Genomic DNA, 15,614 nt, shown 5'->3' on the forward strand with positions numbered 1-15,614 from the left:
TTAGAAGCAGACACGCGACGTGGGGGAAAACCGTTAATCACTGAACACTTCGAAGGACCGGAGTTTAATTGACAAAAGTTGAATTCTGGAAACTATCCTGCCAATGTCTGTCGATCTGAGGGAGCGTAAGGAACAGTTTGTTACTGGCCTTCAAGGGGGGTCCATCGAAGAGATCAACACCGTTACAGCGGTGGCTCCTCTTGTGTATTTCTGCTGGAATCTGTTGTCATCATCCACTTATGGCTCGAATCTAATGGTGGATTTTGCATTGAACTGGGTATGCCCACTTCTTTGCATTACAACGTATTCTAGTAGGGTTGGATTATTGTACACATTGATTTCAGTCCCCTGTATTTCCATATGGTTTATCAATAGAATGCAAGCAGGTTCTCAAAAGACTACTCACAAGAAAAAGGCTGGTTCTGCAGATCCCCAGAAGTTCCAATTGACCAAAAAACCATTTATTACTGCTTATCGTAGTGGCATGCTCGTTCTCACTGTACTTGCCATTCTAGCGGTGGATTTCCCAGTCTTCCCAAGGAGATTTGCCAAAGTTGAGACTTGGGGAACTTCTTTAATGGATTTGGGGGTTGGTTCATTCGTATTCAGCAATGGACTTGTATCTGCAAGAGCCCTTCTAAAAGAACGCCTTCATCCAGAGAGAAAACTGAGTCTAGCCAAGAAATCTCTCATTGCCGTAAGATCTATGGTAACGTTGTTAATCATTGGTTTAATTCGACTCTGTTTTGTGAAAAATTTAGAGTATCAGGAACATGTTACAGAATATGGTGTTCATTGGAACTTCTTCATCACCTTATCACTTTTACCGCCAGTGCTTGTGTTTTTAGAGCCTATTACTCACTACATTCCAAGATTTGCCATTGCGACAGCAACATCTATTATTTATGAGATTATATTGGCTAGAAACGAGAAAGTGTTAAATTTTTTGGTTTTGGCACCTCGTACAGATTTCTTCAGCGCCAATAGAGAAGGTATAGTATCCTTCACCGGTTATTGTTCTATCTTCCTCTGGGGACAAACCACAGGCTTCTACATTTTGGGCAACAAACCAACTAAAAATAATCTTTACAAGCCATCGGTTGACCCATTACTTGAACCAAAAGGCACCCAAAAAATATCATCGTGGGATAAATGGACCACAGTAAGCCCTTTAACAGGACTTTTCCTTTGGACTGGGGCGTTTTTCATTTTATTTTTCTTCGTATTGCCTGTGCTTCCCTTCGACGTATCTAGAAGATTTGCCAATTTACCTTATGTTATATGGGTTGTGGGAGTCAACCAAGGTGGATTAGCCGTTTACTGCTTAATTGACATTATCTTTGGGCTCAATGATGCTAACTACAAGATACCTACTATATTGGAAGCATTAAACTGCAATGGATTACTCATGTTTTTACTCTCAAATGTGACTACAGGTCTGATCAACATGTCAATGGTAACCATTGATGCTTCAAATACGGTTTCTGTGATTACGTTACTTCTATATTCATCGTTTTTAACAGCTGCCGCTGTTATCCTCTATCAGAAAAAAATCTTCATCAAAATATGAAGATAGACGCCTATTTCTTTGCAGTTTTCCATAACTCCATTAACTAAAAATGCATTTCTATATGTACATATGAATATTTCCAATTTTTTGTTTTTTTTAGCAGCTTCCCTATCATTTGAGTTTCAATCAATAACAATAATTTCTCCATCGTTCATCTTAGCCTTCTTCTTTGCATTGTTTAACTGAGAAAAAATATCATATTGACTGGGGGTAGGCTCTTTCTTAACTTTATTTCTCCCTTTTTGACTCCCCGCAGACGTTTCTCGGACTGCATCTGCCAACGTTTTGGCATTGGCAATAATTGGACGATTGTCCACAATCATATCATCAGGATTATGCAACAGCTCTGCCGCAGTGGTATTTTCCGATTCATCTTTGACGAAAAACCGGCTTTTTTGTTGGGATTCCTCATCATTAATATTGGTGGACACACTCTTCTCAGATATGTCTATAGGAGCGGCCACCAATTTCCTCCCTGGTTTCCTGATATTAGGACGTTTTGGTTCAGCTACTGCCGTGAGACCGTAATCAGGACGATCTACCATCGCGGAATCGCTAACTTTTTTAGATTTAAGATCAGAAATCGCCATAAGTTCATCATCAGAGGCAGGAAAATCCATGAGATCCTCGTTGGAATGGTTAGGATCAGGATCAGCGGCTTTCTTAAGATCAGAATTTTCAGATTTCATGGGTAGTGCTCCTTCGTTGCTAGTGGAAACCATATTCCAATTACGTGTAGGAGATGACTTTTTTTGAGAAGATCCTTGCAAGCTAAGTGGGGTTGGCGAGCTTTTTTCTTTCTGTAACTGAGGTCTCTCATTACTGGGGGCAAACAGCCTACGATTTACACCTAGCGCATTTGGACCATTCCTACTTGGTATATAGGAGGGGGCAAACGATTTCCTTTTGTTCGGTGATCCAGGTGGAGTTTGTGTGCTTGTCATCGGAGCATGTTTTTTTGTAGGACTTGCTACACCTGGGCGGGTGTCTGTAGAAGGCGCATACCTTTCTGGCGACACAGTTTTAATTTTTTCTGGAGAATTGAGACCAGTCTTCAGTTGCACAGCAGCTGTAGTAAATTCACTGGTAAGATTGGTTGGCGTTGTATTCCTTTGGATGTTGCATTGGTACATGGCCCGTACTATAGAACCTGCCCATATAAACCTTTCTCTTCTGTTTTCGACGAATTCAGTATAATCATCGACAACTTGTTTAAGAGAAAACGTGGAATTCGACGTTAACCATTTCTTCCCAACGTTTCCATAAAGTGCCTTAATAGCAGCCACGCTTTCAAGCGCCCTTTGCTTATCAACCATTGTACTGAGTAATTCTTTGGTCAAAAATCTACTCGGCACAGCGGGAACCCGACCATCTCTATCAGTAACGGAAGAAAGATATAGCAAGTGTTTTGCTCTTGTTTGGGCCACAAAGAACATTCTTCGTTCTTCATTCAGCGAATCATCAGGAACAACCGTTTTCTTCTTTGTAGAATTGTTATCGGTGACAGGTTTCTCACTTTTCTGCTCCTCATCACTTTCATTCTCCGAATCTTCATCGTCATCACCCTCCAAATTAGATGACCTTCCATCTCCGAAGAGTGAAGGAATGATACCTTCTTCACAACCAGGAATAAAAACAACTGGCCACTCAAGACCCTTCGCACCGTGAATGGTTGATACTGTCACTAGCCCTTCTGAGTATTTTTGTTTCTTTATCGCGTTTGCCTCTTCAGATTCTTCGGTATCGTTTGAATAAATGGTCAATGATACGAAAAAATTACGGAAGTGCTCCATAACAGAATTCAGGTTGGTCATTGGATCACTTTTATCATTATTACCACTAACTACAGTGTTATCAACAGAGTCCGTGACTACCCCGCCATTTTCATTTCCAGAATTCGTACCCAAAAAATAATCTCTTAGCACCAAAACGTTTCTATGCCTTGGATTCAGATAATTGGGTTCAGAATCAGGTTTGCGATCTGCCTTTTTTTTACCATCAAAATAACAATACTCTTGTTTCATTCCCGATGATTCATATAATTTGTCAAAAATCTCTTTCAGAGCCACATCTATTGGAGCCTCTCGGAGTTTCTTACAAGCTTCAATCATATTTACAAAATCTATGAGAGAGGAGCGAGCCTTCCCTATCATATCAAATTTGATTCTACCTTCACGAATACGCTTTAATGTATCGAACGGTGAAATATCTTTACTCTCAATAATAGTTCTGAGTCTTTCGGCGGTTGCAGGTCCGATTCCTCTTGCAGGATACTGCAATGCTGCTATCATTGCATTTTTCTCATTTTCAGAATAAACGCATTTTAAAAGGTTGATCATTGAAGTAGTCTCTTTTAGTTCCCAAAATGCATGACCTTTAAGGATCTTATACGGTACTCTGTGCTCAATTAAAGCCGTTTCAATTTTTTTAATCTGCCGTCTTTGTCTCACCAGTATGGCAAAATCGTCGTAGCTAAAAAGGTTCGGCAGTGATTTCAAATAAAGCATTTCTCTAACGATGGAAGGTGCTTCCAAGAAAGAAGCTGGGAAATTTAAATACACCGGCGCAAAAATGCAATCATATTGTGCACGCAGTGGTAATCTATCTGTGCGTCCTTCAGTCTGTTGCCTAATTAGGGTTTCGCTTGTATCTAGGATCTTTTGAGATGAACGATAATTCTCCACAAGCACTACGCTGGAACATTCAATGGGACATCTTCTAAACATTTCTTGGAAATTATAAGCCAACGCATTTCTAAAGGCATATATGCTCTGATCTGGATCGCCGACTACTGTAATGCCTCGAGATAAATGGTGGTTACCTCTAGCGAATAAAAACATCAGGTCCATCTGTATACCATTGGTATCTTGGAATTCATCAACTAGAACGTGTCGTATACGTGGTAAACATTTTTCTCTCGTCAAAAGACGGAATGTGTACATGAGTAAGTCGTCAAAATCTAATGCATTTAATCTATTCAATTCGTTTTGATAATTTTCAAAAAAATACGCCAGCGCTGAATCATGATTATTGTCACCTTTATACTCCTCAGGTAAAAGTGCATACGATTTTATCCTTTCGATTTGCTTCTTCACTAATTTGGGCGATACAGTCCATTCGTCACTACCATTTTTCGGGAGACAAAGATTTACTTTTCTTCTTAGCGATAATGAATAATCCCTAATTTGATCTGGCATCTTTTCCACCATGTTGTGAACTATCACCTCAATTTCCTTCTCATCGATAATTCTCCAGTCTTTCATCAGTCCAATTCTATGTCCATATCTTGACAAAATTCTGAGACAGACACTATGGAAAGTACCAATCATAAGATCGCTCACTCTTATACTCGTATCTCTTAACATTGAAACTAATCTATCGATCATTTCTTTTGCGGCCTTATTAGTAAAAGTAGTCACAATAATATCTTGAGGTCTTATTTTATGATGTAACATAAGATAGGCAACTCTAGACGTTAAAACTTTCGTCTTACCAGTTCCCGGTCCTGCAATCACTTGTACAGCCAGATCAGGATCATATTTAGCTGCTACCTGTTGTTGTAGATTAAGCGATGAGAAGATCTGTTCCAAAACGGCATTATCAGCCATAGTCAGAGCGAAACTGAAATGGGGAAGAAGTGGTGGTGGTCAAACCAGCAACTCAGATTCAACTCCCAATGCTCAAAGGCCACCAAAAAGGCTCTTAATTCTCAAATATTCCCGAATTAAAATCGTGAATCTGTATTTTGGTTCTTTGTTAATGATCAAAACGCCAACCTCTTGAAAGCGCGATACTCGTACAGAGTGTCACATATCGAAGTATATAAAACCGACAAGGAGATTGGTAAACTATCAACTTTATAATGCACTTTACGTGCTCTGCCACCGGAAGGAAGCAATAGACAAATAAGTTACAATGGAAGCGCATTGGTTGTGATAGTTCGCTGTTATGATACTGACTGTGATGTAGGGACCATATCCCCTTCGTTTCCCCACAACTGTAGGCATTGTGCCACATGTTCAGGTTGGCGGCAATGCAACATTTAAACGTATGTTTTGAATGATATGAAGAGGCATGCTGATCTGTGGTAATATGGTTTTAGAGGAGCATGAGCTGTGATCTAGTCTGAATTGGCTCTTGCAAGAGCATTGGTTCTTCTAGGAGCATCACGGGAAACGACAGATAAACTTCGAATTCGGTGCCTTTGTTTTGCCAAGAGATCAGGGAATGGGAGATGGGAAAAGATATTCTGATAATTTGGTGAAAAGGAAAGGATATTGGCTTGCCAAGAAAAGAGTTTAAGTATGGTAACTAGTGTGCCAGCATGAAGAATCGAACTAAAGAGAAAATCTGGCAGAATGACACTGATAATTTTGCTCTTGAAGAGTTCCTAGGGTATAATAATGAGAGGGTGGGTTTGATTAATGAAAATCTCGGATCTAAGGCATTCATATGGTGGTTTGTGGTTTCATGTTATTTTCCCATTATAACGGCGTGTATGGGACCCATAGCTAATACCATTTCGGTTGCATGTCTCGTGGAGAAATGGAGATATTACGGTCCAGACTTAGACCGCATCGACTATGGACCTCCCGCCGTTTTTGTGGTGAACATTTTATCCTTAATTGTTGGATTCTTATCAAACTTTGTTCTAGTTCTACACTTTATCGGTCGATTAAGCTATAAGAAATCACAGATTATAAACATATTTGGATGGTCGATAGCTGCTACGATGCTTTTGGTGGATGTGTGTGTTTTTGCAGCAAGGGACACCGGAAATGGTAGACATAAGACCATTGGATTTTGGTATGCCGTTGCGACAACTGTTCTGTATTACGGCTGCACTTTCACCTTATTAGTTCATTTCATTGGGTTTTGTTTGGGTAAGTATCCACCAAAATTCAATTTAATGAAGAATGAAAGAACTTTAATGCTTTTCACTTTATTTTTTTCGATCTTGTTAATTTGGGGTGGAGGAATGTTTTCCAGAATTTTACATGTTACATTTGGATCTGCACTTTATTTCTCTACTGTATCCGTCTTAACCGTGGGTCTTGGTGATATTACCCCCAACGATGTGGCTACCAAGATTCTTATCATGGTTTTTTCATTCCTTGGTGTCGTTACTTTGGGTCTCATCTTAGCCATGACAAGAAGCATCATACAAGAATCTGCAGGTAGCACTTTTTTTGTCCATTGGGTGGAAGTTTCGAGGTTAGCGACTTTGGATAATATACGGAAACACGATACAAAATTGACTAGAAGAGAAGCTTACGATGTTATGATGAATATACGTCGCAGAGCCAAACGTCGACAGTCGTTTTTTTCTATAATTGCAACGATGTTGGTATATGTGGCATTTTGGAATCTAGGAGCCCTTGTGTTTAAATTTGCTGAGAATTGGTCTTATTTTAATGCAATGTATTTTTGTTTCCTGTGTTTAATCACAATTGGATATGGTGATTTTGCCCCCAAGACAGGTGCAGGTAGAGCATTTTTCGTATGTTGGTCATTGGCAGCAGTTCCTCTAATGAGTGCTATCTTATCAACTGTGGGTGAGTCTTTATTCGATCTTGCTAAATCCGCTGATTTAACAATTTCTAAAAAGCTTAATCTTTTTCGTGGATTTAGCCCATTTGTCTCTCTAGAGAATAGAGCTCTGAATAAAATTTTTACTACATCTGATGCTTCCAGAAACAATCGAGGTGATAATGAATACTATAACGTTGGCAATAATGACGATTCACAAGATGATGATGATGATGATAACGATGATTCGCAAGAAGGTGATGATTTTGATGATACTGACGTGTTTGATAGAGGTACGCTAATGTCCAAATTAGAAGATTCGCCATCTGATAGCGGTTGGGAAAGTTTTCATGTGTCTGAACGGACATCTCATCCATCACTGTATTCTTTCCGCTCGAAATTGGAGAAACTGCCGATGTTAACACAAGCCATGAGAAAATTCCGTAGCATTTCAAGAAAGAATAAGGATTACAATTTAAACTACAAACAATGGAATAAACTTTTACAACTCTATGCTACTCCGGAGAATGTAAAAAGAGTGACTGATTCGCGATTCTGGCTCAGTGATGATAGTCCTCTTAGATTCCCCTTGAACGAACCTAATTTTGCCGTTGCCAAAATTTTTGCCAAAATGGAATCGTTTTTGGAAGAATTGCTTCATAATTCATTGGAAAGTCCTCCAGATTACAGCATACCCAACGTATCGAATTTATCGCCTATTCCTAGAGATTCAAAAAGTCTCCGTTCAAGAAGAAGGGCTTCATCAATATAGGATTTGTTAAATCTGCGTATTTGATCGAATCCCTTTTATGTATACATTCGAGCATTTAATGGTGGTATTAAAATTAAAAAGATTGGAGAAAGGGCTTAACAATGGTCAATATAATTCAAATTTATAATGTTTTGTATTTTTACTTTTAAACGATTTACGCTAAATGAAAGTCCGCAATTGCTTTATTTAACATTGTGATCGATCTTAAAGGACACCCAGTAAACAAGAAAAGCTCAAAATACTAACGAGGATATATAAGGACCATTACGGCTCTTCAACAGCTAACAAGTTATCCTTTTTAGCTCTTACCCCTCAGCCAAGAAACTACTGTCTCCATAGATGGGTTCATCAAATCTTGGAGGCGTAATCTCTGGTGCTAATCCGTTTGTCTATAATTCGAGTTCACCACTGACACTATTTCTATTCCAAACATGTCTCATATTGGCAACGTGCAATTTGCTTCATATTCCATTTGCTAAGATACGACAGCCCAAGGTTATTTCGGAAGTTATAGCAGGAATCATTTTGGGACCCACTGTATTTGGTCAAATCCCTAACTATATGAATACAGTTTTCCCTGAGAGTTCTATTCCTGGTTTAAATTTGACGGCTAATCTAGGGATCATATTGTTCATGTTCTTCTTAGGGTTAGAAGTCGATAAGGAATTCATCAAGAAACATTTAAAAATTGCACTCTCTATTGGACTGATTACACTGGCGGTACCGTTTGGGTTCGGGTGTCTTTTTTCATTACCACTATACAACAGTTATGCTAAGAATAACGAAGACTCCAAGCATGTTAAATTCAGTGTATTTATGTGCTTTATTGCAACTTCCATATCCGTGACAGCTTTTCCTGTGCTTTGCCGTATTTTGAACGAGCTACGTCTCATCAAGGATAGAGCTGGAATTATTGTGCTTGGTGCTGGAATCATCAACGATATCATGGGTTGGATTTTGTTGGCGCTAAGTGTGATTCTCTCCAGTTCATCTAGTGATCCTGTAAACACGGTCTACATCCTCCTTTGTACATTTGGTTGGTTTCTTCTTTATGCATATCCTTTGAAATATTTTTTGAAATGGGCATTGATAAAGACACATGAATTAGATAGAAGCAAACCGTCACCTTTAGCCACTATGTGCATTCTCTTCATCATGTTTGTATCTGCTTATTTCACAGATATCATTGGAGTACATCCAATCTTTGGAGCTTTTATTGCTGGATTAGTTGTACCTAGAGAAAATAACTACGTCGTAAAACTGGCTGAAAGAATGGAAGATATTCCCAATATTGTTTTGATTCCAATATATTTTGCAGTTGCAGGTCTGCATGCGGACCTTACTTTACTGAATCAAGGAAAAGACTGGGCATACATATTTGCAAGTATTGGTATTGCGATTGGCTCTAAGATTCTTTCTGGTTCCCTTCTTTCACAAATGTTTGGTTTATACTTCAGAGAATCTCTAGCGGTAGGTATTCTGATGTCCTGTAAAGGTATTGTGGAAATTGTCGTTTTAACTGTGGGTTTAAACGCTGGGATCATAGATAAAAAAGTTTTTGGTATGTTCATTTTGATGGCATTGGTTTCAACATTTATCACTACTCCATTGACTCTATTTGCCTATCCTGAATCGTATAGGAATGAATTACAGATGCGTCTCAAGAAGAAGGATCTAGGTGATGAAGGAAATTTACAGGATCTTTCAAATTGCTCTTTGGGCGGTTATCCCCGTGACCTTTTAAACTCTTTTGCAGATGTAAAAAATTACCACATATCCGAGATTATAAATGTCATTAATACCACTGAGACCATTTCTTGTTCTTTAGATCATATCAATCGGTTGGCGAATGGTAAGATAGCTACAAGTTCTGTACCTATTGAACCCCTCTCAGAGAAATGGAAGGATGATAGCGTGAAGACTACAACGTCAACGGTAGGACCATCTGCCAAACCAAACAACAGATTGAAGAAACTTACTGGTGTTTTGTCACGCAGGACCCCCAATCATCATGATTCAGACGCAACAGAAGTAATACAAGAAAGCGAATACGGTTTTGAAATCCAAATGCCAGTGAAGGGAGTTCATTTAAGGCTACTTACAGAGAGAACTGCGGATTTGTTACAATCTTCTTCAATGTACAATGACGACATACATGTTACTGCAAACACTGATTCTATTTTACAAATTTTGGATATCTTCTGCCGCCTGAGTAAAATTCCATTTTCTGGTGAGGTTCTTTTCTCAACGGTTAGAGAAAAAGCTACCAATATTTCATCTTTGGATTTGAAAGGGACTGATTTGGTACTACTTTCCCTGAAAGGTGCTTCCCATGAAATCAATGCGGGTCATATGTTGAGGAGGCAATTTTATCAAACTTTTGAGCACATCTATTCGCATATAGTAGGATTAAATGAGTTGCCATCGAATTTCTTCCAGACAATGGCATATTCGCTGAATTCAAATTTTGCGTTACTGATTTCCAATTCTCTAGACAGATTAAACACGGATAGTTTTAAGAAGAAAAGCTTTTATCTACTATTGCCAAGTCCCAATTTAGCATCTTCGGATTTCTTAGCACTTCATTTATTTTTAGTGATTTGCCATAGAAACTATAGAAATGGAGATGACTCTCGAGCAACCATTTTTGTTAATGATTCAAATGCTCATTTTGGGGAACATCTCTTTGCAGCATTAACGGATCAAGAATGGGTCAGATCTTCTTTTCAAGTCATCAATGTGTCTGTTGATCAAAAAGTACAGCAAGATTCCTCACAAGCATTTTTTGTCGATGCGGTTTTACAGAAAGGATTGAATGAAGACGAATTAAATAGCTTAGATGAAGCTACTTTTATTGTGGCTGAAAATTATTTCTTTGGAGACGTTCCTTTCAGTGATGAGGTGAGAACTGCAATTTTAAGAGGTTCTAATAACCAATTCAATGTTCTTGTAGCTCATCATCATTGCTCCTAAGGATTTTTTTTATAGAAATTGAGTGACGATTACGGAGCTTGTGAAAATAGTTATAACAACAGGCGTAAATTAACTTATTAATTAATTAATGTATTACTAAACTTTGGAAAGCAATTTGAAATTGTAATTATATTACAACGGTATTCGTGCTGTAGATGAATTCAACCTTTTAATTGGACCTTATCGTGCGATCCAACGCGCAACTTGGTAGAGTTCAACTTGTCATTGGATTTGATAAATTCTGCTAATTTAGTTGATTTAAAATCATACTTCGAGCTAACTTTCAAAAATTGATGAGAAAGAAGCTTATCAGCTGTGGGTCTCTCTTCAGGATCAATCTTGAAGCACTGATCTAAAAAGTCTCTGCCACTTTGGGAGATCAGTGGAAGCGTGTCATCTGGAATGGGAGGAGCAGATTTTGACTTACCAATCTTAAACATGGCTGCAACCACTTCAAGGTTGGACCATGGCCTTTTGCCGGCGAACATTTCTAAAACAACACAGCCAAGGGACCAAATATCGACTTTAGCGCTGTAACCTTGCTTAGTATCAACCATCTCAGGAGCCATCCAAAAGACTGTACCTCTCATAGTCATTTCTGAATTAGAATAAATATCCTTAGACTTTCTAGAAATACCAAAATCACTAATTTTGCAAACACCATCTTGGTCCAGAAGCAAATTATCAGCTTTCATGTCCCTGTGTAAGATACCACGCGAATGCAAGTAAGATAAACCTCTTAGGACCTGGATTGTCAGATGTTTAATTAACTTTTCATCAAATTTTCCGTACATTCTAATCAACGAACCCACAGAACCACCAGCAACATATTCGAGGAACAGGCTGTAAATGCTATCCTTGACTTCGAAACCCAGATATTGTACGATGTTCAAATGGTCCAGATCCTTAAGTGTAGAAACTTCAGCTCTAAGAGCCTCTACGGTAGATATAATAGCTTCGTTCTGAGAGCCGTATCTGGGAACTTCAACCTGTTTTACCGCCATCATTTCACCGGTCGTTACGTTTAAACACAGAAACACTGCACCAAATGATCCTTTACCAATCATTTCACCCTTGATCCATGCAAATTCTTTGTATTCGCCCTTAGAATTCTTGGATTTGTTAATTGAAACCAGTCGTTTATCAGTAACTTCAACCGTTCTGGTACCCCACATTTTAGTGTTCTGTCTTTTCAGCTTCATAGACTGTTTTCTCTTTTCACTGGCCTCATGAGCAATAGTTCTAATGGTTCTGGCCCTTTTGGGAAACTTGGAAGCCTTTGGCTTTTGAGGTGGCTCAACATTGGAACTTGGGGCAACCTGGAGACTTTGACTCTCTATTTTATTATGGGAAACTTTAGGCTTGAACTCCGCAAAGTTGGTAGAGGGATAATAATTATCATCACTTCTAGGTGAGGCTGGAGGTGTTACACCTTCAAGAACTGGTTTATCTAAATTAGCTCTGGGGAAGAATTTCTCCAAGTTTTGATAAACGACTTCGGGAGAAGGTCTCAGTGTCATTTTTCTTTCCAATCCATTGTTTGGTAGGCTATCTATAGCTTCTGAAGAACCAGACCTTGTGCTTTTAACCAAAGAGTTTTGACTATTCACTGCTGTCTTTTGAGAATTATCTGAGTTCTGTTGCTTACCGTTTGACCAGATAATTGTGTCAGAAGAACTGCTCTCATCACTACTGGCATCCGAATCAGATAATTCAGGAGCGCCAGCAAAAGTGACATCATTTTCTTCAAAGACATCAGCGGCAGAAGCTGAAGATACAATTCTCTTGGAGCTGCCACGCTTGAGTAACGGTGAGGCACTATAATGGGATGAGCTAGCAGTTGACGCGATTGAATCAGAGCGTGCCATTCTTTGCCTAGCTATAAATGAAGAAGACACGGAAGTTGCAGGTTGGTCGTCTTCAGATCTTATTCTTCTTGGCGATTCATTTGCTCCTTTGTAAGGTTGTGGTACCAATACGTGACTAGAACCTGGAGTATAGGAATTAACGAGACTGTCTGAGGGGCTTGTTTCTTCCAATGAACTTGATGCTGGTGATGGTGGTGGTCTAGCCTTTTTGCCATGTGGCACTTTAGAGTTATCCTTCCTCAAATGTGAACCAGAAACCTGACTGGAGACTGAAAGTGACCTTTGAGGAGATCCTCCTGTTGGTGGTTTGGGGGCTTCTCGCTTTGGAGCTAATTCTGGTTGGACATACGGCGATTCTCTTCGCTTGTTGAAATCAATTTCATTACCAAAATCTTTACGCAGGATGTGGAATGTACCTTTTCTCTCCTTCTCCGATAAATTGGGGACTTTGTTGGAAAATGATGATGAGCTAGGGATTTGATTTTTTGTCTTTGGCGGAGGATTAGCTGGACGATTCTTAAGATTGAAATAATTTATTTCCTCGCTGTTAGAACTCTTGGTATCATGACTCCCATTTGGTGCCCCACTAACAAATCCCACTTCATAGTATGCATTTGGTGTCTGAGGGTATCTTCTCGTTGACTCCAAGTTCTGACCGTCATGCACTGAAATATCTGAAGAAGAAGTGACAATAGAAATGTCATCTGTCGAGGTTGTAATGTTACTTCCTACTGATTTGAAAGAGCTTTTAGGTTTCACGGAAGCTGGACGTTCCAACCCATGGGGTACAGCTGGCGTTAAACCTTTTTCAGGTTTCCTTGATTGATCTTTAATGAAAAGTTTACCCGCGGTATTAAGAAAAAGACTTGATCTTAAAGTCTCTAACATGTCATCGGGTAATGAAGATCCAATTTCACAACCAAAGTCGGTCATATGGATAGTTATGTCCTTATGATCAATTCCTAATAGTAGAGTGACAGAATCTTTAAAATCTTCCAAATTGGATATCATTGATAAATTAAGAGGCATAAATGATCTGTTGTCCCTAGTGATTAAAATATAAGTGTCGTCCATACCTTCTTTACTCCTTAATGGGTAATATTTCTTATCGAGCAAATAACTCGAAGGGCTGAAAATATCATTCCTCTTTTCATTATCTTTATATCTATGCTGCTGCTGCTGCTGCTGCTGCTGCTCTTCTTCCCTGTTGGTAACATTTAATAACGATGTTTTAGGTTGTTCTGACGTAATTATCGAAGTATGAGCCGTAGAGTTATTATCTGGTCTGGTGGAAATAGGTGAATCTGTTGAAGAGTGTTTAGCAGAGTGATGTACTGAATTCTGGGGAGAATTAATTCCCGTAGCACCGATTTGACTTTTTCTCTTCCATTTAGACCACAGAGTATTCTTTTCCTCTGAGACTACCGGTGATTGTTTTAGAGGTGATGATGAATTAGTCTCATGCAAATGTATTTTAGATTTGGGTAGACTTTCATTTGACAAATTACGGCCTTGTAAATGTGTGCCCTTGTCAGGATGATCTTCCGCAGTTGCATTGCCATATGCAGATCCAAATAGTGTGTTAAGTAGTGAGGATTCGGAAGAACTACTCTTTTGATGACGTTTAAAAATCCCCGGGTAGGATGGAGAAATTGGTGAAATTGATTTAGCAGAATCGGTCTTAGATTCAGTAGCAGAATGAGCTGCAGTTGGGATGTTTAGTCGTATGCTGGAAGGTGGTTTGATTGTTGATGAGGATGAGCCGCTTTCTCCAGAAGAACCGCCTCTCATCGATATGAAGCTTCTTCTGTATAATGCACCAGTACTTTTTGTCTTTTGATGAGCCTTGGATGGTGAAGTAATACATGTGCTACTACTACCACCATTTTTCTCATGTTTATCTTGATTGATATTTTTACCGGTATCCTCCGTAATCTTGGGGGATGGACCTGATTTAGTTGGTGAAAGAGCAGATTCAGATGCAGATCTTAAGCTGCCAATATCTTCTTGGGATTTATTTGTTTTATATTTGGATTTCAAAAATTCACTTGATGATCTAGTATCTTTAGCCTTATCCGCACTCTTTTGTCTAATGTGATTGTTGATCACATTCTTCTTCATAGTTCTTTTCAACAGATATTGGAACTTACTAAAGGATGCATTTTTAGTTTGAGGTAAGTACTTTTCATAAATGACAAAATTGTCATATGCTAATAACCTGATGAACCTTTGGCCTGATAATTGATATTTTCTAAATAGATTGACCCAAGATTCTGGGAAATCGTGAAATTTTAGCCATGAAGTAACTCTTTGCGGGGTCCATTCTTCAGGGTCTGTTGGATCCCAGGAAAGAATCAGTTTATCAAATGATAAACTATTTGTACTACCATCTGATACTTTTCTTGCATCTGAAACATCTTCTTCACTCCATGGAGCTGTGCTTGCACCAGCTGCCCAAAGGTATGGTGAAGTATCTTCAGATTCTTCTGATCCACCACCAAGTTGATCATCATATTCTGCAGATGATCTACCGAATATGGATCCGCCGTCAAAATGTCCGTAGGAACTTCTATTACTCGAATTCAGTGGTCTGTGGTCACCAGGGCCTCTTTTCTTACCTGATACTGGCGGAAGCCAACTAGTGTGCTTATTCGATATTGAACTCGGTGATTCCTGTGACCATGTCTTCAAAGATGATGATGATGTTGAGCGGGAATGAGTATTATTACCACCAGTAATCTTCTTAAGGAACGGCATAAATAGGTAGAAATCTGACAAGTCCCCCCTCTTGAATCTCTTCTCCCTAGATTCCTGATGTTGTGGTTGTTTTATGTCAAGGGCGAAGTGTTATCACGGAGCTCTTGATCTGTATTATATTGTGATGCTAAAAACAAAAGTATTT

At 39.0% G+C, this 15,614-nt stretch overlaps 5 protein-coding genes across 5 annotated transcripts; 3 read left to right on the plus strand and 2 right to left on the minus strand.

Moving 5' to 3' along the window:
- Positions 1 to 103: 103 nt before the first annotated feature.
- GWT1 (glucosaminyl-phosphotidylinositol O-acyltransferase) lies at positions 104 to 1,570 on the plus strand (the record flags this gene model as incomplete). The annotated part of the gene is made up of 1 exon (XM_002498596.1): positions 104 to 1,570. The coding sequence occupies one exon, from the start codon at positions 104 to 106 to the stop codon at positions 1,568 to 1,570; it is 1,467 nt and encodes a 488-aa protein (XP_002498641.1).
- A 122-nt stretch (positions 1,571 to 1,692) lies between these two features.
- On the minus strand, positions 1,693 to 5,178 carry SRS2 (DNA helicase SRS2; the record flags this gene model as incomplete). The annotated part of the gene is made up of 1 exon (XM_002498597.1): positions 1,693 to 5,178. The coding sequence occupies one exon, from the start codon at positions 5,176 to 5,178 to the stop codon at positions 1,693 to 1,695; it is 3,486 nt and encodes a 1,161-aa protein (XP_002498642.1).
- Positions 5,179 to 5,894: 716 nt separating this feature from the next.
- Positions 5,895 to 7,871, plus strand: TOK1 (Tok1p; the record flags this gene model as incomplete). The annotated part of the gene is made up of 1 exon (XM_002498598.1): positions 5,895 to 7,871. The coding sequence occupies one exon, from the start codon at positions 5,895 to 5,897 to the stop codon at positions 7,869 to 7,871; it is 1,977 nt and encodes a 658-aa protein (XP_002498643.1).
- A 339-nt stretch (positions 7,872 to 8,210) lies between these two features.
- Positions 8,211 to 10,844, plus strand: KHA1 (Kha1p; the record flags this gene model as incomplete). The annotated part of the gene is made up of 1 exon (XM_002498599.1): positions 8,211 to 10,844. One exon carries the CDS (start codon positions 8,211 to 8,213, stop codon positions 10,842 to 10,844), a length of 2,634 nt encoding a protein of 877 aa, XP_002498644.1.
- A 161-nt stretch (positions 10,845 to 11,005) lies between these two features.
- BCK1 (mitogen-activated protein kinase kinase kinase BCK1) lies at positions 11,006 to 15,469 on the minus strand (the record flags this gene model as incomplete). The annotated part of the gene is made up of 1 exon (XM_002498600.1): positions 11,006 to 15,469. One exon carries the CDS (start codon positions 15,467 to 15,469, stop codon positions 11,006 to 11,008), a length of 4,464 nt encoding a protein of 1,487 aa, XP_002498645.1.
- Between the last annotated feature and the right edge of the window lie 145 nt (positions 15,470 to 15,614).

Source organism: Zygosaccharomyces rouxii, assembly GCF_000026365.1.
Source record: "Zygosaccharomyces rouxii strain CBS732 chromosome G complete sequence".
Lineage (NCBI taxonomy): Eukaryota > Fungi > Ascomycota > Saccharomycetes > Saccharomycetales > Saccharomycetaceae > Zygosaccharomyces > Zygosaccharomyces rouxii.